The following is a 25,627-nucleotide window of genomic DNA, read 5'->3' on the forward strand; positions in this document are numbered from 1 at the left end:
GGTGAATAAAAATATGCGTTACGATGTACCTTTTCCAAAGAAAAACCTTTAAACCCTACATAAACTCCAGCTAGTCCAGAACTCTGCTGCTCCGATCATTCCAGAAAAATAAATTAAAAATTCTTCTCTTTACATTCAATGTCATCCACAACCTCGCCCCTCCTTACTTATCTGATCTCCTTCATGTAAACCTCCATCAGATCTTCCTCCTCAATCAATCTCTCTGTTCCCCGTTTACGCCTCAGTACCTCTGGGAGCAGGACGTTCTCGCGCTCTGCTCCCAAACTCTGGAATTCTCTCCCACCAGACATCCGTCTACGCCCGTTTGAATCCAGACTCAAAACACGCCTCTTCAAGACTGTTTATTCCCTGTCATTTTAACTTTAATTGACAATGTTTTAATTATTTCTGTTGTTTTTATATTCATTTGTAAAGCATTTCTACATAACATTTCTACATCATTATTATTATTATTAAGCAGGTATTAAAACATACTTTTCATTAATGCCACATTTCTTTTTATCAATTTTTTTTCTTTATTGGTCTGATGTAATATTCTACTCTTAATTGTTGTGTTTTCTTTAGCTGTAAGTCGAAAATCATCCAAATTAACAGAAATAAAGGCTTGAAAACATCGGCCTGTGTGTGCCTTCTAAACAACTCTCATTGTTGTTATGGATGCCTGGTGATCCCAAAGATCATAATCAGTGATTTTTTATTTTTTAAACCTACCTTACCATCGTCCTCACTGTTCTTTGTGGAAAGATAAATCTTGGTCAGACTTGACAAATTCAAGCCGTTATTAGCTTTTAAATTATTACTTTGACTGTAGATATGGGAAAGTTTATACGAGCGGCCATTTGTTTGGTTGCCATTTCCTGGCTTACTTTGATTGGTTCTTTTCAATTGAATTGAATTCAATTTTATTTATATAGCGCCGATTCATGAAACATGTCATCTCAAGGCACTTTACAAAGTCAACATCAATCATATTATACAAATTGGTCAAAATTTCCTATATAAGGGAACCAGTTGATTGCTTCAAAATCCCGACAAGCAGCATTCACTCCTGGGGAAGCGTAGAGCTACAGGGAGAGTCGTCTGCATAGTCCATGGCTTGGTAATGAAATGTGCGTAATGTGTGTTATATTTTTAGAATGTGTTATAAATGCAGAAATCCATCATAACTCACAAACTGTTGCCAATCAAATGATAAATATTTTAGTATTTTTTTTTCCATCAAAGAATCAATTTTTTTTCCATGTCTCTTCGTGAATTTATTTGGCTCAATCAGTCTCCTTCAGCACTTTGCAATGAGTCTACTCTGTAGAGAGTATATATATATATATATATATATATATATATATATATATATATATATATAAAATCATGGGACTTAATAAATGTCCTCAAATTAGACGTTAGCGAGTTTTCTAAACTTTTTAGTGGGGGATTAAGATACTGCAACATACAGCTTGTTTATTTTGGGTGGTTTTTAAAAAGCAGGAACACTTTTCACCAGCCTGCCCAAAGACAAAACAAAAACACAACAACACTTACTTTTTCATTGGGGAATTTGGCAGAGTGCACACCGATAATCACCAGCCCATCTGCGAGAGGGATTACACAGACAGAGAGAAAATTATACCCAAACATAAACAGAAATTAGCATGGAAAATATGGTTCAAAACATGACGTAAAGGGCGTTTAATATTATCTTATATCAGGTACTCATTACACGACTTTGGGACTTTGAAACACATTTTAAATCATGTAGCTGAATGGGTAAAACTCACATCAAATTACAGCAGTAGTTTAACCAACACTTTGGAGATTTTTCCATTTAAATTACTGTGCCAACATTTTTCCATTATCTGCACCGAATACAACATATCAAATAGAAAACTGTCTTAATCAATAAGACTTTTTGTCAAATTCAAACACACCCCTTAAAACTGAGATAATTTTATGTGTTTTAATTCGGAAATTTATTTATGGTTTTTCCAAAATAAGTAAAAACAAAACAACTGGACTTGTTTTCCGAAGTTTGAAGACGTTTCGCTTCCCGTCCAGGAAGCTTTCTCAATTCAAAATGTCTGGAGTAATGTGGAGCAATGTTAGATAACATGCAAATTCAACAGAAACAGGTCCACCCCTGTTTCTGTTGAATTTGCATGTTATCTAAGCCATAACAAGGCCTTTGTTTGGCAATGGTATAAAGCTTGGTACTGCACATTACTCCAGACTTTTTGAATTGAGAAAGCTTCCTGGATAGGAAGCGAAACGTCTTCAAACTTCGGAAAAAAGTTGTTTTGTTTTTTACTTTTTTTTGGAATGACCATGACCTGGATGACTGAGAATCTTCACCAACATATTTATGGTTATAATTTTTTCCCAGAAGAGCACAAAAACTGTTAACAACACACTTGTTTTGCAGACAGCAAGGGTCATGATATGATTTGAAACTTTGCCGCGCCGGCTTTCATGCTAGTTTAAACTCACATGGGAGAGACTTCAAACAGCACAAAACAGGTTTCCTTCCTGCTTCTTAATGAGTGTCAGACAGTGCTGGAACGTGTTTCCTTTTGTGTACAGTTTTTCCACATTCAAAACTTTCCGTACTATATGTAAGGACATGTGAAATCCACATCATCAGCAGCAGCATTTCCTAAAAGTATTTTGTTTTAGAGCCAAGTAGAACACAAGGATAAAATATCAAACATTCCCAGACGTCATTTAGAGTCTTTGTCTCTTTATAAGCATCTGTATTTAGCATCGCTTCCCCCCATCTAAATGGTGAAAATCAGTTAAATAAAAGATTGATGCAACATGGTGTCATTACAACTTGTCGCCAGAGGGGGCAAACTTGTGCAAAAACTCTGGAACTTGCGCTATGCTCCTTTAACCGTTTCCTTGATGAAGTGAGGAAAGATTTCTCCTGACCAACCAGACACAGACTCTGTTGACACTTTTCCCCCCAAGATTATAAAACAACAACAACAACGCAAAAGTTTGTTCATGCTACGGCTCGGCCCAACAGCTTGAGCAGGGAGTAAACAGCCAGACCACTGAGACGCAGCAGCTTGTGTTTGTAAGCTTACGGCCTGTCGGGTAAGAACACGCTTTCTTCTAGGGCTAAACGATTTTGGAAAATAATCTAATTGCGATTTTTTTTCTTAATATTGCGATTTAATGCGATTTCCCCCCCCTCCCAGTTTAATTTATTATGTCTTTTTAAACATATACAAACAACAAATCAATTTGTTTTCTCGCCGTGCAGATTAGTTGCTAAAAGACCCACAGCATCTAATCTCGGTGCAGAAATTATTGCGTTCTGCCTATGATTAATTTCAACGAAAATTGCAATTTTGACTTTTCTCTGCATTAACCACAAGCAACAAAAACGGATGTTTGTAAACAAGGACTATTTAAAACAAGAACTTTTAATGTTTCTATTGATCAGAATATTATTCAAGAAATCAGCTTTTAGTTGATTTGGACATCGATCATTGTTGAACATATGCAACCAACAAACAAGTCTATGTATTAAACTGATTGACCTGTTTTTAATGCTATGTATGATTATATAAACTCTAAAACAAGTAATAAAAATTAAATCTCACTGCTGCAACTGTCTTTCCTGCCATGTGCAGGCAAACCCACTTTAAACTTATTACTAACACCTAAAGGACGCGTCTGATTCACTAATTGTTATATAGCCAAAACTTGCTGACCTCTGCAACTTGGAAATCACGATTATATTAAAAATGCGATTAATTGTTCAGCCCTACTTTCTTCCCGCAGAGGCTTTTAACTTTTCATCGTCCTCTGTCAGTACAAACATTTGTTGATGTCCACTGATCACATTAAATCTTCAATTAATCCGACAGCCTGTGTAGCTACTTTAATTAGCATTAGCAGCAGCACATTTTTTTACTCCGTCTGAGCCAAATAAAGAAGAGCTTGCTGCTACTGTCTGATTGCATATCAGTATTTTAACTTTCTTTACATCCACTAAATGTTTGGTGTTACTTTTAAGGTCAAATCATCTGTAAATGGACCCAAGTCCCCCCCACAAAAGGCTAAGCGTTGTTTGTTTACTTGAAATGCCTCAACGTTTGAGAGCAACATAAACGGGACAGTAAAGTTCCTGTTTGTGAGAAAACCTCCTGGTCAAAATAAGCCAATGCGTTAGCTGTTTTTAGCTTGACGCACACTAACGTACCCAGTTAGGGTACCCCGTTAATTAAACCTCCTTCGCAACACATCCCCTTCCCCACTACTCGGTTCTGCGCGTGCCTCCTGCTAACCACCAAGACAATTACCCAGGATTACCCAATTTTCTGAGGGAAACCCTGTGGACCTATCCAGTTTCAGCTGTGTGACAAACTGTGTCCTTGAAATTATATTTTAACAGCCATTTAACTGTAATAGGGTTAAAGCCTCAAGAGTAAAAAAACAAAACAACAACAACAACAAAAAAGAAAACAGACCAATTACATGGAGAAAAGTGAGACTTATAATCTATCCTCGCTATTATAAAACAGATACTTTGTCAGCACAGTTGTTAAAGGGATGTCTGAGTAACGTAACAGAAACAGTGCAGAAAATATAACGTCTGACCTGAACGCTTCCAGAATTTAAAGCGTTTTTCTTGTTTCTTTTGCAAGCAGTCGTTTCATCATTGTGTTGAATTATGCCCACCGGGCCTGTGACAAATGCTCTTCTTATCAATTTCAGACCGCCAGACCATTAGAGCTTCAAGTTAAAGCTCTCAGACTTTACCCAGACTTCCTCATCCTTACTGGATAAATCCTTACACAAATATTCCTTTTAAGAACTAAAATTCAAGCTGCTGGGACTTTGTCATAACAACTTCCTTCCTGGGTGAACATTATGTTACGCACTGGTGCTCAAGTTTGGCTTCCCAAAAAATAACGTCGTCACTCTTCAGCAACTTCGGCTACATGGTGCTGGAGCTTTTTTTTTTTTTTCTCCCCCTTTCAAACCCTTTTTACATCATTTTCAGTCTTGGTCCTGGAGATGAACGCAGGTTTTGCATGAACACAAAGTAAGTAAACTAAAAATGATGACACGTGCCCTTAAATGTGGATAATTTTCTGCAAAAACGGTTATCATGGAGTTGCATTAAAAACTGCCATATGCATAACTTGATAGGATGCAGCAAAAAATTTAAATAGTGCAAAACTGCTATATGTTCTCTCAAATGTGTGAATGAAAAATGGAAATGTACATTTAGTTTATGGGTCTGGACCCATTTATAAACTCATATTAGTTGACTTAAGCGTGGTCTTTATCACAGAAATTATAACTTATAACCGTAAATAGATCTGACTTTCCACTTCCTGAGCCTTCAGCTCCACAGGCTCCCACTCTCCACTCACTTCTGTCCCTTACAACCTCTGCCAAACAGCGTAGTACCAGCAACAGATTGTAGTGACAATGGGAGGGTGCGTGAGTGGACTGTGGGAGTGAATGGACTGGGTGGCTCCCACACCTCACCAACCAGAGCTGCAAACAAAATGTACCCGAATCAGTGCCAAAGATAAGCGCAGCACTGACACTGTGCTCTGAGCGCCACCAGGCTCACAACTCAATTTATAAAAAAAGGCGCAGCGAGATGATCTTTGGAATGAGGTTTCTGCAGGATTTACGACAAATAAATTAAAGAACACAGCAGAATTATACTTTACTGACATTTAATTTTCAATAACATGAACGTGTCTCCGTATGCAGGGAAATATTTTTTTTCCCCCAGTTTTAAATTTTAATTCGACAAATGAGCTTCAGGGTACATTTTGTCCCTGATTCATATCAAAACAGAAAGAGAAATGTGGGATAAACAGAGGAATTAAACTTGAGGGTTTTAGAAGGAAACAAATTGTGAAATTATACCATATTTTCAGATTTGAGGCCTTTTATTTGTCCAAAAAAAAGGAGAAGAATACAAGTCTACTAGTATTTTTTTTATACTTTCATAGATATTGTCACAATTTAAGCAGTTTTTTTTTTAATCAAACCAATTTGATCTGAGCTACAATCTGTACAAGGCTTAATAGTCACCCAAACATTGTTAAAACCATTTAAATTGGAAATACATTTTCTTAAAAAAAGGGGCAACCCTGTAGTACAAAATTAAACCATCTTTATGGACTTTCAGGCTGCAGGACATTTACATTTTTGGTTCAAACCAATGTCACAAAAGGATGCAGCAGGTTTAACTTTACAAGCAGCGCATATTTTAAGTTCACTAGTATGAGCTACAGCGGTGTTGGGAGTTGTGCACGAGCACTGCAGTAACTTCCACTGCAGCTGGGAATTATTTTTGGTTACCGTCTCTTAACAGCTGAGATAAGGGCCTTCCTGCGCTTGGAGAAGAAGCAGACGGTTGTACTACACTTTCCCTTCCCTAAGTGAGCTTACACATGTTCTGCTGTGTTGTGGTATGCAGTCCAACGCAGCAGCACTTCATTTGCTTTAAGGATTTTGACACACTTTCCATTTCAAGATTCCAGATTTATTTTTTTAATTTTTTAGGTAGGAGTCAAATGTTAATGAGTCAACTATTAATCTCATTTGATTTTTGGACCATTTCAGCTACAAACATTTGATTGCATTACCAGTATTCAAATTAGGCAGGCTATGGTTGTGATTTCACTGCTACTGATAATACTTTTTATTTAATTTACTTTGACTACTTTATTTTGAACCTTTGGCAGCCAGCTCGTCCCAAATAGTGACAAGCACAAACAAACATAACCACTTTTTTTTTTTTTTTACATAACTAGCTATATTTTACTAAGAATGTGAATGATATTGGCTAAAAGGCAGAAATCCTAATATACATCTTCTCTATGAAAACACACAAAAAAAAATCTCTATCATATTATTAGTGTACAGTTTTCAAACATCTGCGATCAGAGAAAGAATGTGGTAGCCTGTTGTTGAATGCTGCAAACTTACATTTGTCTTCTTTTTGTGATGTGGAGTAAAATATATATTTTGGAATACAAACAACACACAAAAAAATAACATGGATTTCTATTTAATCTGGTTATCGTTCAAGTATTCACCTAATTAGGACCCAATTCAATATTGTTTGTGGATAGTGTAATGCGTTTTGTCATCTTTTGTCTGCAAAAATTGGACCCCCACCCCCAAATATGCTTGTTGCCACGGTTACCTTCTACCTTATTTTACCGTCACAATCACTGCAAAGAGGCAACCACGTTAATGGGCCGTTTTCATGGGCACGCACACACACGCGCAGCATGCACAGACCTTCGGCAGAGTGTCTCTTCTCCAGCTGGTGCAGGTCAGGGAGGATGTGCATGCAGTTGATGCAGCAGTAAGTGAAGAAGTCCAGCAGCACCACTTTACCAGCCAGCTCCTTGCTCAACGACAGGGGCTCCTCTGTGTTCAGCCACTCCAAGCCTGGAGAAAGTCACAGCAAATAATCAAGCTTTTACCTTTGGATTCATTTATTAGACTGCTAGCTAATATTGAGCGAAATATATATATATAGATATTTGGACTGGGCATTTAAAGCACACGGGTACATAGCGAGAAATTAAAATATCACATCATAAAAGTTAATTTATTTCTGTAATACAATTTAAGTAAATTGTGTCACAAAACTCTCAAAGATGTTGCTTGTGCACCGTTTTCTACGACACTTTTTTCCTTCTACTCAGGTTTCCGTTATATGCTTGGATTCAGCTGTCTACTGGTCCACTGTCAACGTGGCTCTTCTTCTTTATTATTTAGATCATAACTTTTTTTATTGGTTTCATGAAATATTGTAATTTTCTGAGGAACAAAATTTTGGGTTTTCATTTAGCTAGGGCTGAATGATACAGAATAAAATGCTTATTGATAAAATAGAAATCATTCTGATCGCTATAAGTATCAACAAATTAAAAACATATATTGTGAGTGCAGCCCAGGCCATTTTATGCTGTTGCTTAGCGACTTATTTTTAGATACAGAACACATAAACACTGAGTTCAAGCTCAACCCTTTATTCAACAAACTTTTTACCAAAACTGCAAGTTTTAAAAAAAGCAAAAATAACACGTGCTCTCGGAACTCTTTGAAGGGGGCGGAGCTTGGTTCCTGAGTCTGGGTTTGTGATTGGTTGGGAGGATGTAACGACTGTAACATTAACCTAAATGCCTCGATTGCAAAAGGAAGGAAAACTTTTATTCTATTAAACTTTTTACTGACCCTTTTTTCTATCATCTATATGTCTTTCGATCGATATATATTGTTACTCGATTATCGTCCAGCCTTACATTTAGCTGTAAGCTACAGTTGTATTGTATTGTATTGTATTGTATTATTGGCATCTTATCTGTTTGTGTCCACTCTGTTCTCTCCTGAAGTGTCTTGTTTAATGTTCACTGTTTTTACCTACCTTAGGACAGCGGATGCAAATTAGCTGTTGTGCTAATTCTGGCATATTTACATTGATGCTTTATGCTGACATGTTGATGAATGTGCATTGCCCTAATTCAAATAAATAAATAAAAATTGAACACAAAAAAGGCTTAAAATTTACAGTTACATTTTATTAACACAATATTTTAGCAAAGTGTTATTTCTTCTGACTGTAAGTAATATTAACATTTTGGATTGGTCCAGTCTCAGTCCCAAATTAACCTTCTGACAATGAAACTTGGAGCTTCCTAAAATGTTTTATTATCTTTTGAGAGATGCCTTTCTAATTTTCTATCAGACTCACTTCATAGATGAATGACAATTTTTTTTGACTAAATCTGTCAGGGTTTTGTACACCTTTGGTTTCTACTAGGGATGCACGATATTGCCTTTTTTGCTGATATTTGATATGCCGATATTTCAAACACTGATTTTCCGATTCCGATATAAGCCGATACCGATATAAACTGATTTCCCATCATGCCAGTCACAAAATTTAAGCATAACCCACCTTCACTGTGACACCCCACTAGATACTGTCATCAGCGAGCGTCGCTCGCCTAAATCTAGGCAATATAATATCGGCTCTTCGTAATTGAGGGGGGGAGGGGGGAACCAATAAGGATATGGACAGATATTATCCAATTATGATAATATCGGCGATATTATCGGACATCCCTAGTGCCTACAAAACGTAGTCAGCCTCAGCTCATTCGGCCTGCGGTTTCAAAACGAACGTTTACTACATAAAATGACAGATAGTTATATAGTAGTAAACGCTGACCCCTACCCCAACCCCCTCCCCCCAATAAATTTTATTTAAAAAAGCTAAAGGAAGGCTCAATAACCTTGCATACAAATATTTAGTATTTGGAAAAATACTATCTGTATTAAATAGGCCAAAAATAAGGGGCTTGGAAGGTGAATAAAAACATTCAGCTGCAACTGGTGAGAGGCTCATTGCATACAGTTAAGCTTCTTTCTTTGAGTTCAAAACACAAAGTTATGAGAGGAGAGCAGCCAAAATTCTCAAGAGTCCAACAAATTCCCCTGATCAGTGGGGCCATTGTTGCTCCAGTACCAGCAAATCCAACAGAGGACATCCGAGTGTCTTCCTCACAGCTGACTCAGGGCCTTGTGCTCTAAGGAACACCACAAAGCCATCCCATGAATTGTCTAGAGGTACAATAGGCCAGACAGATGAGAGGGAGATTTAAACGAGCCGGGACGCAACAATAATAACTCAACAATAACGCCTCACATGCGACTCTTTTCAAAAGAAGGACTGAATGGGACCAAAGAACCGTTTTCTGCCCTTCATCATAGGCCTTGTAGAATTTTGTTATTAGAAAAAGGTTTATACACTGCAGGACTCCAAGGCTGTCCTTTAATGCACCGTTATGTGGCACCAAGGCAATGTTTAGAGCGACAGGCTCAATCAGAACTTGTTTTTGTTTTGGGTTTTTTTTGGTCAAAGCAAATAAAATACTACTTCTTTGTCCAGAACTGTAAACGCATGGAGGAAAGGAACGCAACAAATCTGAAAGATTTCCAATAAAGTTCCAAAAACAACATTGGTAGGACAGTTAACAGACATACAACTCAAAGACGATACTATATTTAATTTCTGTGTAGTAAATTTGTGTATTTGAGACTTAAATGCCTAATGTTAAGAGCCTAATGTTGAAAGGCTAAAATTTAAGCCTTTCTATGACTTTGTTGGACCTGGGGGAAACACGTCCAACAAAGGCTTTTCTTTCTTCTTTGTATTACCAAAGTCACTAAAATTAGCTCAACACATACAGCAACAAAAAACAAGCGACGCTGAAGGGCATTCAACCCAAAATGTCCCCTTATTTCACCCTTTTACACTTGGTGAAACCAGTCAGAGCAAAACATTTTTACCATCCTGTCATGCTCCCTATCTGCTAACCCTAATAAGTCAATTAGGTGAAAAAAATAACTTATCTTAAAGTACTTGAGAGATGGCGGGGCTCTTAGGTGCTGAAGATCACCACCTGCTGGTGTGATAGAAATGCTGGCAATGTGCTGTTCATTTTTGGTTTATTCCTTTAATTGGTATGAAAAACTAAGGCTACTGTGGGTGAAAAAGTCAACAGGTAGACTTTGATTGGAAACTAAATTCATCAAAAAATACAGTAAATAAAAACACAAAATTCCCGTTGAATAATAAAAAAACTAAAATATTGAGCTTTGTTGTTAATTTAAACACCCTACTGACTGTTATTTACCAGCAGGCAATCTGAAGGGGGTTGAAGACTTTTGGTTCCAACCCCCACAAAAAGGAAAAAAAATACATGCCTTTATTAATCTTCCACGTTTGAGTCATTTTAATATTTTTGGAGCTCTTCCACAAAAAATAAAAAGCATTTCCAACCACTTTCATGCATATAACATATCTGAGAACCTATTTGAGAAAGTGGTGACTCTACATTACAGAACAGCAGATAAAAAAACGGCAGACGAGGAAGATTCAAAAAATCTACTTAAAGGGGCCATGACAACAAGGTTTTGGGTATAATATGTTCTGTTGTGCACAGATGAGGCTGTGTGAATATCAAAAGTGAGTAAATAAAGACCTGCTCAGGAGGGGCCAGCTTTATCCCTTTGCTCAAAAACGGTCAGATCATAAAACATTTAACGTAATTCATATTCTCCAATCAGAGCACACCGGTTTTCCAAATATGGTTGTAGCCAATCAGAGTGAAGTCAACTTGGTTGAGCCGGATATTATTACCATACCCAACCCTTTTTCTGAGGAGGGAGATCTGGCCTGACAAAACAACAAGCTGATGTTATTTTTTTAAATTCAATTCTTTGGACAATTTACATATGTAGCAATATCAACATGAAATGGTTTATACAGTGATGCAATGGCACCTTTAAAGTTGGGTAATTTGCTGAATTTGTTGCAACATCCTTTTCATGACTTGCTAAATGCTAAATGTTGCTAAATGTTAGAAGACAGCATGACCGCAGTAAACTACAGCTACAGTGCCTCGCAAAAGAGTCAGGTTTGTTAAAGCAGAGAGGTCACTGGACCAGAGTTTCAGACAACTAGGGGCATCAAAGCAAAGTGGGAATTATGCATTTTCATACCACACATTAAAGATTTTTATTTATTTATTTTCAAACTTTTCTCTGGCGATTTATCACATAATATATTATATATAAAATTTGGAGTGTGTGAATACTTTTGCAAGGCACCTATGGGCGTCAAATGTCAGAACTACACAGAGAAGTGGTCCTACGGTTGGTCAAAGTTTAGTTTTTGTCGCTGCTTTTCTTAAATTACTGAGAAGACAGAATTTAAGGGAACTTAAAAACTGCTATTTAAGCTACTACTATAACATCTTTAGGAGTGAGCTAAGTAGTTAATGGACGCCAAAACGAGGAGGTAAATAATAATTCAAAATAAGGTGCTTTTATTTTATCAAAACGTTAAGAAACTGTAAGGGAAATTAGTTGTTAAACTCTTGTCAAACTATTCTGAAGGGAGCAGAGTTGCTAAGGAAGCTAAAGCTGCAACGTCATCTAACCTGTCTGAAAATCCGGTATCTTCAGGTCTTCTCTCTCGTCTATCTTTTTCAAATAAGACAAGACAAGATCTTCTTTTTCTTGCTGTGTCGCAGCGTCATCCAAAGCGTTGTCCAGCTGACTCTGGATGGGAAACAGCGTAGAGAGGCTGCAGTGGGACGCCATGATTGCACCAAAACAAACTACAACTTTGATGACGGGTGACGTCGCTGGTTCCTGAAGGGGACAATAACCAATCACAGCAGCCGCGTGGCCAAAGCCGCCCAATGAGGGTACATTTGTAGATTCAGACTTCCGATTTCGCTGAAAGGATAAAATACATTACTCCTTAAAATAGTTTTCTCTAATCGAAATTCACATCGACATCTGATTTTAAGTAATATATATGTCAGTTGAATTTTTTTCCCGATGTTATACTAAAAATAGGTAAGCAATTCAATGTTGTTGAAAAATGTAGAAAGTGTGGCTCTTTTTCTTGTGGTTATATTCACGTGATTCGTTGTGTTGTGGCGGTAAGGGTAGCTAACTGTTACAGGCAGCAGAACATGACCGAATCACATGAAAAACATCCTCTAAATCGTAATTAGTATTTTATTTTATTTTTTAAAAACGAGTTATCGTTTAGTGACATGCGCACGGAGCATATCTATGGAAACTGTCCAACACAGGCAGGTTTAGTGTGACTTTTTTGTTTTGCTTCTGCGGAGGAATGTTACCAAACGTTAGTTCTTGTGTAATAATAGCCCGTGTTTTGAGGTGACGCCGCGTGTGTTGCTCCTCCGTCCAAATGTCACAGAGGGACGACTCCGAGGATGACATCTGGGAATACAAACCTCTCGAGAAGAAAAGAAAAAGCAGCAAATCGCCACGCGTTTGCAGGAGAACAAGCGCCCCCAGGAAGACGCCAAAGAACGCCGCTCCTCTCTCTGTCGGGCCAAAGACAGAACAAGAAGCGGCTGGAGACCCCTCAGCTGTAGGGGATGCTTCTGTTTTGTTATCCGGCGAACCCCCCATCACGTCTCCTCCTGCCGAGGGGCCAACATCTGGGCGCTACTGCCCCATCTGTCAGATGCCCTTCTGCATTCTGGTCGTGCAGTCCCAGAGGTGGCATGTGGCCGAATGCCTCGACACCCCCAGGGACAAATGCGGAGGTAAAGACCCCCATATAGTGTCCATATCTGCGGTATTCACTTATATTGGACGTCTTCACATTCTGCCCACAAACCTCAACGCATTGTGTTGGGAATTTATACGAAAGAGCAACCTGAAGTAGATATTGGTTATGAAATGGATGAGAAATAACCCACGTTTTATTCTGTTTTTTTCCCTCCAGATAAATAAATATTTTTGTTTGCTTCGATCCCCTCTAAGTCAGCGCTCTGTAGTAGGGCTGGAAAAAAATATAAATAAATAAATATATATATATATATATATATATATATATAGATATATATATATATATATATATAGATATATATATATATATATCTAGATATATTTATATATTTTATATATATATATATATTAGTATATATATTTATATTTCTATTATTTATATATATATATATATATTTATATATATATATATATATATATAGATCAATAGAATCAATAGAAATCATATATATATATTTATATATATATATATTTATATTTATATTTATTTATATATATATATATATATATATTTTATATATATATATATATATATATATATATATATATATATATATAGATCAATAGAATCAATAGAAATCATATTGGTCGATATCGATAATTATCAATAAATTGAAAAGATATATTTTAAGTGCAGCCCTGGCCATTTTATGCTATTGATTAGTGACTTATTTTTAGATACATCACACACAAACACTGAATTCAAACTTTATTCAACTAACTTTTTACCAAAACTACAAGTTTAAAAAAGAAGAAAAGAAAATCTTTATACTATTGCCTAACAAAGGCTTTGTAATGGCTTAGATAACATGCTAATTCAACCGAAACAGGTCCACCCCTTAGTAATTGGCGGTCATTAAAGACATAAAGCCAGCAGATTGAACCAAAACTGGTCCACTCCTCTGTAACGAGGAGTCGTTAGGGTTGTTATTTGCTTGGGTTAAAGGAGCGATGTTTTGATCACCCATATGAGGGTGATCAAAAACAAGTCCAGTTGCTTTGTTGTCCAGTAACAACTGGACTTGTTGTTCCGTAACAACAAGTCCAGTTGTTACGGAAAACAAGTCCAGTTGCTTTGTTTTTTTTTTACTTTTTTTGGAATATATTGATATTCAATTATCGTCCAGCCCTACTTTGTAGAACCACCCCTGGATACAGTTGCAGCTGCTAAACAGTTTACAGTCTGCTAAAACTAGTTTGCAAAACAAGCTCAATGAGGCTGAACACAGAGTATTTGTGAACCGAGATTGTCAAATCTTGCCACATATCCCAAATGGGGTTTAGCTTCGGGCTTTGACTGGGCCACTGATGCACATGCGTATGCTCTGATCCACTGTAGCTCTGGGTGTGTTTTTACAATCGTCCAGCTGGAAGCTGAACCCTCTGCTCCAGTCTCAAACAGGATTCATTATGACCTTCCTTTCTGAACTGCTTTCTTCTTTCCATTCTTCTATAAAGCCTAGACTTGTGGGGCGTGACCAATAGTTGTCCCGTCTACAGATTCTTCCAGCTGAGCTGTGGATCTCTGCTGCTGTGTCTTACTCTTTCTGGGCTGGGGTTATTGCTTTATGACCTAACCCCGATTTAAACTTCTCTACTAGGGCTGGGTGTAGATTCATATCTCTAGAATCGATCCGATTCCGATTCTTACGATTTAGAATCCATTATCTTCGATCCGATGCGATCTCAAATTGGACGGCTCGTATTAAAAGCATTTTTTTAGCTGTTATATGAATTACAAGACTGTATTTATTGATACTAGTATTATATTGATTCATAAAATGACAGTAGTTAATGGCTGTAGGGACAGCAGAAAATAATTTTTAATTGATCCTCAGTTATTTAAATCAGTCTTTAGGAATTAAAATGAGAATCGATTCAGGATTGGAATATATATATATATATATATATATATATATATATATATATATATATATATATATATATATATATTTTTTTTTTTTTTAACACAGCCCTATTCTCCTCAACATTATCCCTGATCTGTGTGCCTGTGTTCCTTGGTCTTCATGATGCTGTTTGTTCTGCAACGTTCTCAAACAAACCTCTGAGGCCAGAAGCAGAACAGCTGCACTTATTACAGAGAATAATTTAAACACTGGTGAACTCTGCTTAATCATTTTTGTTGTTGAAAAAAAAAAGACCATCAGGTTGGTTAATTGGTCTCCCCTAATTAGAGTAAAGCACCAGGCCCTCCCACAACCTTGCATGAAAGAAGCGGCCAAATCCAGTGCAAGGATGGGAAATGCATCTAAAAGAAACTCCCTTAACTTCACATTTATGTGCTGCTTTGTGATGGCTTATCAGGTAGAATCCCAGTAAAATACGTTGGAGTTTGTGGTTGTACTATAACAAAAGGTAAAGAAAAAAGTTTTGCGTTGCCAAATAAACAGACTTTAGTCATACTCTAATCTTTGATCATAAAACCTTATATAACCCTATGGCAATAAAGATGTGAATAGTTATTTATACAGCTCTAGTTTACCTGCTCGACAATTCATTAGACATGCAATGTTTTCATTTCATTCACTTAGGACCTGGCTTCAGATCGTGCCATAAATGCACTCTGGGTCGTTATGGAGGTAGTTTTGCATAAAGTCGCCACTGTGTACTAAAATACACAAAACTATGTCTGATAATGTGTTTTTTTTTTCCCCCCACACTTGATGTAATTGTGTTGGACAGCTGACTTTGGCCTATGTGATTTTATTGTGTTTGCCCTTCTGAGCTCCTTTATCGTCTATTATCAAACACAAAGTGCTCAGGATGAGGGTCAGTGACTCAATGCGATTAACTTGGAGAGGTAACACTTTACAGGCTCCATGTTAAGCTGTGAAAATTAATTTAATTTGATCATTTTCTCTAACAATGATCAAATATATGTATAGAAAATGTTTTTTTTTCGCTCAAAATGCATCCATTTCTCTATTATCTAAACAGAAAAAAGGCATAGAAAGGCATTTCGATTGGTATATTGCATATACATGATTTATCTTTGAAACTCAAGTGTTTAGCTCTTTGTCTTTGGGATTTGGAGTCGGTGACAGAACCTGAAATGACTTTCTATCCGTTGTTTTACCCGCCCGTCCTTGCAGGGTTACTGGTTTCTGGTTAGTGGGGGGGTGTTTCTAGCAGTCCGCTTTAAACGGACCAGAGTTTGTTTCCCCACTTGGCCTGGATGTTTTGTGCAGGTGTGAATACACTCCCTGGTCCAGTCTGGACCAGCCGACAGATCTGACCGCCCGGTTTTGTCTTCTCTGTCCAGAATGTCCAGATGGTCTCCGGTGTTCCTCCACCCTTCCAAACCACTACAAGAGGTTCAACCACACGCTTCTCGCCGAAAGCCGTGCGAGCGGCGCCGCGGCAGCCCCCGGTCTGTCCCGGCAGACCGACGCCGGCGGGGAAGCGACCCTCGGCCGTTTCCAAGAGGCGGTCAGTTTCCCGTCAGATCCCTCTCCGGGCCGCGCCCCCGCCTCCCCGCGACAGAATCACGCCGCAGCACCTCCGTCAGAGCCTGCAAACGGCCTTCTGATGCTGCGCTCCCCCGGGCCGGACGACTTCAAGAAAAAGAAAGGCTGGTTAAGAAGTAATAAAGGCCAAAAGGCAGCGGGCGCCTCGCAAGGTAAAACGGACACTTCATCCACTCCAGTCAAGGAAAGCGCTGCAGCGCAGGCAAGCTCAGCTAAGGAGGAGTCTTTTCACGAGGATGATGATGGGATTTCCTACTCTCCGCTGTCTGAGCTCCCTGCAGAACCAGAAGTCGGCGATAACTGCAGAAAGTCTCTCTTTCCTAACGGAGGGTCAGAGCACGAACGCTCAGTGATGCTGTTCAGCGACAGCTTCTCTAGCGAAGATGAAATCCTGGCCGAGTTTATAGACAATAACTGTGAGGACCATAAAACGCCAACAAACGATCCCTCCTCCTCCTCCCAGCTGTATGCAGTCTCTTCGTTAGCACCTACTAATGAACAGGCCGGCCCAAACAGAGCAGATGCAGAGGCTCGGTCTCCATCTGGCAGTAAAACCAGCAGCAGCGGCTTGCAGTCGCCGCAGAGAATCGTTTTAGAGCGTCTGAGAGAAAGCCTCGGTCAGAAACCTCGCTCTCCTCCAGTATCTACGTCGCAGGACTCCTCTGTGACAAAACAGCAACCCATGCCTCCTCAGAAAGGCCAGGCCAAGGCGGGCCAAGCCCCCGGCCTGAAGCAGACCGACATCGGGGTGTTTTTCGGCCTCAAGCCGCTCAGGGCGACGGAGACCGAAAGCGGACAACACAAGCCGGACGCCTCCTCCGCGCCGGCGTCCGGTAAGAACCCGGGCCGGGGGAGGCGAAGGGGAGACGGACGGGGGAGAGGCCAGGCCGAGCCGGCGGCAGAGGCCTCGCAGGCCGCGGGGCTCGCAGACGACTCGAGCTCGGCGGGCGTAGCCGGCAGAGGCGGGAACAGACGCTGGAGAAGGAGGTGGAGCAGAGCGGACGGCGACGGGGAAGTGCAGCTGCCTCGTTGTCCTTTTTACAAGAAGATTCCTGGTCAGTAAGTGAGCTTACAGGTGCATCTCAATGAATCATAAGTCCTTATAAAAAGTTTGTTTACTCCAATAATACAGCTGGAAAAAAAACTTGACAATCTGTAGATCATTTACACTCAGAGGGATAATTTAGTGTATTCTCTGGTTATTTTGGCTCTTACAGCCAACGCAGACCTAAAAGTCAGCTTTTCAGACACAGTATTGCATAAGACCAATTTAACAAAATGGGATTATAATGGATATTTAAATATATCCAATATATTGGAATATAATGGTCTGCTCTACGGCATCATGCAAAGGGCTGCTGGGTCAACGCTTGGCATAAAGGTGAGCCACAGAAGCTGTAGAAGCCAGCGATTCTGTGCTGCAATCAAGGATGCTCTTCCTGATGCAAACGGGATTTGAACCAGGGACCCCATACCAAAGAGGCAGACTTGGTGCGGTACACAGAGGGGCTGTAGCTGGAGACAGACAACAACCCTTTATCCTCTCCGTGTGCAACTAATCTACGGGTGGAACTTTTTAATTTAATTACTGCAATGAACTGACTTTTTAGGGATATTCTAATGCATTGAGATCTAACTGTATGTCATTTTTCTGTATAAAAAAAAAATCATTTAATGTGAAACGTTGCTATTTTTAACGCGTATTTTCTCTTTAATGCTCTCAGGTACCAAGTTTGTTGTCGACGCGTTTCGTTACGGAGAGATTCAGGGCATCAGCACCTACTTCCTGACGCATTTCCACTCGGACCATTACGGAGGCCTGACCAAGAGCTCCACATTTCCAATCTACTGTAACAGGGTGAGTCCAGCGTGGGCCGCGCTCACGGCGCCTCCCGCTCACCTCTCTTGACACCTTGGATTGTTGTTGTGTTTTTTTTTTTTTTTTTTATTATTATTATTTTTCTTTTTGAGTGGTTAAATCTATTCGCAGCTGTGCAGCAGTGAGTCACGTTGTTATGTCACTGAATTCAAGCCGTAGCTTTTATGCTGGACCTGTCTGCAAGAGGGAAGGTGGTCCTAATACCATTTGGTGTATTTTTTTATTTTATTTTTCTGGGAAGATTTTGATGAAGCTTCAGTTGTTTGTACAGAAATTATTGTAAATTCCTAAAACGGTCTGTTTTTTTTTCTATAAATGCATTAAAGCTTCCACAAAGCTCATAAAAGACGCACTTGATCCGCTCTTTATCTCCTGCGCTGCATTCGCTCAGAGTAATGAGAAATCGGCCTGCAGTCGCCAGCAATGAATACCAATTTGCCAACAAGTGATCGTTAATGAAATCAATTAAATTTTAAAAAGCTTTTCTTTTCTTTTTTTTTTCTTTCCCTCTCCTCTAGTTAGTCATGCAGAAAAACCGCATGACATGCCAGAAATGTAATTTATCCGGTCCTCAGTTGGACTTTATCTTTAGTCACAGTGCATGTGTTTCGCCAGTTAATGCGTGACGGCGGTAAGAAAACCCGATTAATTTTATTTTTATGCTGAATACGAAATTGATAATCTGTTTAGAAGCATAAAAATACTAACGTTCGGAGTGGATTTGTTGCGTGAGCCTTTAACGGAAGAGAATATTAAAGGCAGTAGAGGCTGCTTAACAGAAAAATTAAGCAGACGCTGCTTCCTAAGGATCCACTGAGGTTTTATTTTTGTAAGGTAAGGCACAGAGATTGAGCGTTTAGGAAGCTAGCCCTGGGAAAAAAGGGCTTTTTTATTTATTTATTTATTTTTAAATGCGACCTCCTTTCACTTCTATGAGTTTTATATATCAGGACAAAATGAATCAAGTAACCTGGTCTTTACCAGGTTCTGAAGTGATTTTAATCTAACCTTAAGTGTACAAAACACACAACATATTATTCAATATGACCAAGTTCATCCTTGATGTTTAATACAAAATAGGGCTGAACAATTAATCGCATTTTCAATATAATCGCGATTTTTAAAAAAACGCAATTTCCAAATCGCAGCGTCTGCAATTTTTGGCTATGTAACAATTGGGGAATTAGAGACGTCCATCAGGTGTTGGTAAAATGTTTAAAGTGGGTTTGCCTACACATGGAAGGGAAGACAGTTGCAGCAGTGAGATAATCTAATTTTATTACTTGTTTTAGAGTTTATATAATCATACATAGCATTAAGTACAGGTCAATCAGTTTAATACATAGACTTACTTGTTGGTTGCACTTTATGTTCAATAAGGATTGATGTCTAATTAAATTAAAAGCTGTTTCATTGAATAATATTTTGATTAATAGAAACATTAAAAGTTCTTGTTTTAAATAGTCCTTGTTTACAAACGTCTTTATTTAGGCGCCATTTTTGTTGCTTGTGGTTAATGCAGAGAAAAGTCAAAATTGCAATTTTGGTTGAAATATATTGTAGGCAGAACGCAATCATTTCTGCTCTGAGTTTAGATACTGCGGGTCTTTTAGCAACTAATCTGCACAGCGAGGAAACAAAATGATTTGTTGTTTGTATATGTTTAAAAAGACATGATAAATTAAACTGGGGAAAAAATCGCATTAAATGGCAATATTAAGAAAAAAAGTCGCAATTAGATTATTTTCCAAAATCGTTCAGCCCTAATACAAAGTAAAAGTCAACTATGGATGCAGGGGTTTCCTTTTCTGAAGCGTGTAGGTGTGGCTGCACATCAATCTGAGAAGAGTTGCAAGGTTGCATCCAAAAAAAAAAAAGTTGCCAATCCTACCAGGAATCGATGTTTCTGCACATTTGACCAAGGAACAGGCTCTTCTCTTAATGCTTATGTTTTTAAAATGAAATCTGAATTAACCAAGACTTCTAGAAAAAATGTTTAGATTAACTAAACGCAGCTGGACAGGCGCCTCACAGCAGCTCCAACACGGTGCTGGGCTTGTTTTTCCAGCTGCTGCGTAGTGTTGATTATCTCTTTACGATGACCACATCTGGGCGTGCTCATAGAATCAGTGTTTTTATTTTTTTTTATTTGCCTGATTGTTTTAAAGGTAACCGGTAGGTTAAGTTGACTGACGGCCGTCTCTTCCTGGTCAGATCACAGGCAACCTGGTGAAGAGCAAGCTGAGGGTGGCAGAGCAGTACGTCCACATCCTGCCCATGAACACCGAGGTGGAGGTAGACGGAGTCAGGGTCATCCTCCTGGACGCCAACCAGTGAGTCCGCCGTGACGTCGGTGGGGGGGGAAACGCTGCGTTCTTCCAGGATTAGTGCTGTGTGGTGTCAGGAAAGCACTGAAGTGCGTTTAATATGCATGAAAACTGCAACGATGGCAGCAGGTGTGACCAATCATGTTTTCCTGGTGCTTCTTTCCTCTAGTGACATTCAGTCCTTTTCGTCTTTGTGCGTTTCACCGTTTGTTTTATCCTCCCATCTCTTTGTCCATCCATTCCTCCCTTCATCCGTCGGTTTTGTCTGGAAGTCCAGCCACATTTTGAGCAGCGGTTCATCTATTCGTATGTCCGTCCATCCATCTCTCCATTGGCTTGTCCATCATCCGTCCGTCCAAACAACATCTCATATTATTCTGTGCAGGCTCCGTAACCCAAAGCTGTAGAAATACCTGCATGAAAACGATCGTGAGCTTCTGGATCGATTCACTACAAAAACGGAACTTAAAATAAGTAAAATGCTCTTAAAATGTGTGTATTTTTCCTTGATTTGAGCAGGTAAATAAGATGATCTGCCAATAGAATAAGGTTTTTGCACTTGAAATGGGAACAATTTATCTCCGTGTTATTTCAAGTGCATTATATCCAATTATCTTATTTTAGGGGTCAAAATACTCATTCCATTGGCAGATAATCTTATTTACCTGCTCAAATCTAGGACAAAAAACACAAATTTTAAGAACATTTTACTTATTTCTAGATCCGTTTTTGCAGTGTTCAGATATGGGCGTGAGGTTTGAGTCTGGAAGCTGTGGGGAAAACCCCTGAGTTCAGCTTTTTGTTCCTGCTGTCCCCCAGTTGTCCAGGAGCTGCGATGCTGCTGTTCTTCCTGCCCGATGGACAGACGGTGCTCCACACCGGTGACTTCAGGGCCGACCCCTCCATGGAAAACTTACCCTCAGCTGCTCGGCTGCCGGGTTCAGACTCTCTACCTGGACACCACGTGAGTCGCTGGATGTTCTTGCTGTTTTTTTTGTTTTTATGGTTTTAAACTTGCGGTCGCTTTGAATGCTGGCCCCTCTTTGCAGCTTACTGCAGCCCGGAGTACACCTTCCCCCGGCAGCAGGAGTCATCAACTTTGCCGCCAGCACGGCCTTCGAGTTGGTGACCCTCCACCCGCGCACCCTCGTGGTGTGTGGCTCGTACTCCGTGGGGAAGAAAAGGTCTTCCTAGGTACGTGTGCCATGCAATATTGTTCTTAAACCTCAAAAAGATGAATAAATCCACCCAAGAACATACATTAGAACAGGGGTGTCAAACATACGGGCCCGCAGGCCGGATCCGGCCCGCCGAACAATTAGTCCGGCCCTGTGGCTAAATGCATTATCATTATATAAAGATTTTTTTTTTTTTTTCCCCCAGTGTCCTGTCTGGCAATGTGGCAATAAGATGCCACAAAGAGCTCATCAGATTTGACTTTCACCAAGTGGACAAGATAAAAGGAAGAGAATGATAAAACACTTATTGAAAAAAAACATTGTACTTTGTTTAATTGAAACTATGCAGTTCCTATATTGTCCACGAGGGGCGCTGTGTTTAATTAGCAGATTAAGATTCAGGTGTGGAAGAATTCAAATCATTTCTTAATTTTTATCTGTTTTGATGTATTTTTTGTCATGCAGGAACAGTGTTTTTAAGTTCCAAAAAATGTGAATAAATGTTTTTCAACATTGTATAATCACTGTGATCAGTTCTTATGCATAATGCACAAGTAAATGTTTAACTGAGTAAGAGTATTGTTGAAATTGCACATACTTTTCTTAAAAACGCTGAGGTTATTCATAATATATTGTGTTAAAAGTGAAATTAACTTGATATAAAAATCAACAAGTCCACATTTATTAGTTCTATTTAATCTTGCAATGAATTTACTTGTGTGGCCCTCTTGAGATCAGATTCAGCTGTATGCGGCCCCTCAACCAAAATGAGTTTGACACCCCTGCATTAGAACATTACTTTAAATCTTAGTCGTAACTTAAGCATGGCTGTTGGCCGTCAACATGAACTTCTGGATGGACAAACGTAATCTCATCTAAACTCAACCGTAAGGAGACGAGTGTGCTATTTATTTATGTTTTTTCCCCACATCGCCCCTGAATCGCTTCCATCCCCTAAAAGGTCACCGGTTATTGCATCGAAATTGAAAGGCGACCCAAGCGACGCACAGGATTTGAGGATTTTGTCCGTTTCTGAACAAAAGTATAACTCAATATGAGCCGTCCTCGCAAGGAGGCGGACTGTCCTCTGCTGACACGCGGGGAAATAATAATGGGCGGCTGCAGTTTTCTATAGAAATGCACCTGAATTATTATTTTTTTTTTTTTTTTTACCTAAGGGCCTTAGAAAGCACTGCATGACGAGCAAACGCAACGGTGGGGAGTTTTTATTGAAATAAAGCTTTTCCTTACCCCAGTAAATGTATCTATGGTCTAACGCGACGGGGAAAATTGCCCATTTGTGGTTTACAAGTTTATAAAGAACAAGCCAATAGCTTTGAAAGTTACAACCACAAACTCTGACATGTTTCATTAAGATTCTTTGTGACAAACAAGCAACAAAATGGAGGAAGGAAAAATGTTTACAAGATGTTCAGAAGGTTTTTAACAAATAGAAATCTTAAGTGTGGTGTGCATTTGTATTAAACCTTTTTTTTACTTTGAGATCCTTGAATATAATCTGCTATAACCTTTAAGAGGAAAACCTCCTGTGTGTAATTTACCTCGGTATACTATGCAGGCACTGCTCCAAAATAGACATATTGGGGGAAAAGTTCAATATTTTTGTCACCCATTAAAAAAATTCAAACCTTGTATAATGCGTTTTGAATATTATTGCTTACGGACAATTGAAAACTCAAAATTCTGTGTCTCAGAAAACTACTAAATGCCAGTAAATACATTTAAAAAAAAAAGCATATTTTAAACATTAGGCTTCTGAAAAATGTTCCTTTTTTATGCACTCCATATTTGGTTGGGACCATGAAGTGCTCTAAAATGTCCTGTAATATGGCAGCGTGACTGTAAACTTCAGAAAACTTAAAGGACCAGAACCAGCAGATATAGAAAATTGACTATATCAAAATATGAATGTTGTACTTTTTTTTTTTTTTTTTTTTTAATGCAGCCAGTTTGTAAAGACAACAGAAGTTTTTCACAGAACATTAGTGAGCAAACGGCATCGTAAAGAACAAGCTTGGGTAGGATACACAACAATATCAAAAGCATCTCGCTGAGCGTTGTTTAGTCCATCGTTTGAACATAAAAATAGAACAGAAATGAAAATCCTTGGATAGATTTTTTATTTTTTTTTCAGCTTAAAGAGCAGGCGGCCCACATCACAAACATTAAAAACACTCTGGTCAATATTCAGATAATAACAGCAAGGAATTTCTCCAGGTTTTTATTAGAACCTGAACAGCGAAAGCTAAACCTTGGAAGGCTAAAAACCACTGCAAGAAGGTAAATGTTTCTTTGAAAATTACAACAGAACAATGATAAAGGCTCCATTTACTAAAGTTTTAGATAAACTATAGAAGGAGAGCTGTTTTCTTTAAGGTGGAGAAAGTTGTCTTATAAGGAGGAGGGGATGAAAACTTGCAGCGAGATGAACGTTGGTCAACAGAGCACTAATCTTTGCTTTTCAATGTCACAATATTTGACCTTTTTAATGGATCAATGACCTTTTTAATGGATTTTTTTTTTAACCCGGTGTTGTTTTTCTGTACACTTAACAAACACGCACTTCTTTGTTAGTCTGTTGCATAAAATCCTAAGTTTCTTGGTTGTAACATGAATGCTCAGAAGGCATGGATGCTTTATCTTAAGTGAGGTCCATGGGCAGTGTGTTGCAGCGAAGGTGATGTAAGGTACAAACTGGTGCTTACACAACATTTTTTTTTTTTTCTGTTTTTCTTTTTATTTGCAGCTCTGGCAGAGGTCCTGGGGTCAAAAGTGTGCCTCTCCAGGGACAAATACAACACCATGTGCTGCCTGGAGTCTCAGCAAATCAAGGAGCGCATAACCACCGACTGGAAGGCGGCCCAGGTTCACGTGCTTCCCATGATGCAGCTCTCCTTTAATTGTGGGTGCAGCTGGGCTTAAGATTTTTATTACATGATGTTAAAGATCATTTAGTTTTAATTTCCACGATGGCCCTTCCATTGCTCCTGATTTAGGATCTGTAGTCTATTTGGAAAAGCAGCTATTACTTTATTCTGTTTTCTATACTAATGTTAAAGGCTGTAATGAGACTGCAGTGATGATCAAAGTCATCATACAGTTTGAAAATTATCATTAGCGGCAAAAAAAACATTGTTTTCTAGTGAGATTTTTATTATCCCCCGAGTTGGGTATATTCCACACAATGACTGGGCGCAGAAACACCAGCTAATGGGGACATAAATGCAGTAGGTTTGGCTTTAATGTGTCATCAGCAAGAGCTGCTATAATGCAGAGCTTATGTTTGCAATAATACTGCTTCTCAGCCTAAACATACATTTAAAATCCTTTCTTTTTTCCTTTTCAATCATCTTCTCTGCAGACTGCAGCAGCACCTGGCACGCTTCTCAGCACAGTACGATCGGCTGGTAGCCTTCAAGCCCACCGGCTGGACCTTTAGCGAGCAGGTGGAGTCGGTGGAAGACATCCAGCCACAGATTAGTGGCACCATCTCTGTTTATGGTAATGGAGATGGTTCACGTTTTTTTTTTTCCATTCATA

At 38.9% G+C, this 25,627-nt stretch overlaps 2 protein-coding genes across 2 annotated transcripts in view; one reads left to right on the forward strand and one right to left on the reverse strand.

Annotated features, from left to right (window-relative positions):
* Nucleotides 1-12,199, reverse strand: part of nhlrc2 (NHL repeat containing 2) — a 35,217-nt gene extending 23,018 nt beyond the window's left edge. The window contains exons 1-3 of the mRNA XM_036141826.1: nucleotides 12,021-12,199; nucleotides 7,303-7,455; nucleotides 1,561-1,610 (exon numbers count right to left, since the gene is read on the reverse strand). Coding sequence (XP_035997719.1) covers nucleotides 1,561-1,610; nucleotides 7,303-7,455; nucleotides 12,021-12,183 — 366 coding nt within the window. The 5' untranslated portion in view covers nucleotides 12,184-12,199. The remainder of the gene's footprint in view (nucleotides 1-1,560; nucleotides 1,611-7,302; nucleotides 7,456-12,020) is intronic.
* Nucleotides 12,200-12,527: 328 nt separating this feature from the next.
* On the forward strand, nucleotides 12,528-25,573 carry LOC118556481 (DNA cross-link repair 1A protein-like; the record flags this gene model as incomplete). The annotated part of the gene is given in 8 exon segments (XM_036142575.1): nucleotides 12,528-13,169; nucleotides 16,478-17,737; nucleotides 18,407-18,540; nucleotides 20,776-20,894; nucleotides 21,708-21,852; nucleotides 21,938-22,082; nucleotides 24,834-24,989; nucleotides 25,449-25,573. Coding segments are annotated over 8 exon segments (2,373 nt in total). The 5' UTR covers nucleotides 12,528-12,805.
* Nucleotides 25,574-25,627: the final 54 nt, after the last annotated feature.

The sequence above is a fragment of the Fundulus heteroclitus genome, chromosome 10, assembly GCF_011125445.2.
Source record: "Fundulus heteroclitus isolate FHET01 chromosome 10, MU-UCD_Fhet_4.1, whole genome shotgun sequence".
NCBI classification, from domain to species: Eukaryota; Metazoa; Chordata; class Actinopteri; order Cyprinodontiformes; family Fundulidae; genus Fundulus; species Fundulus heteroclitus.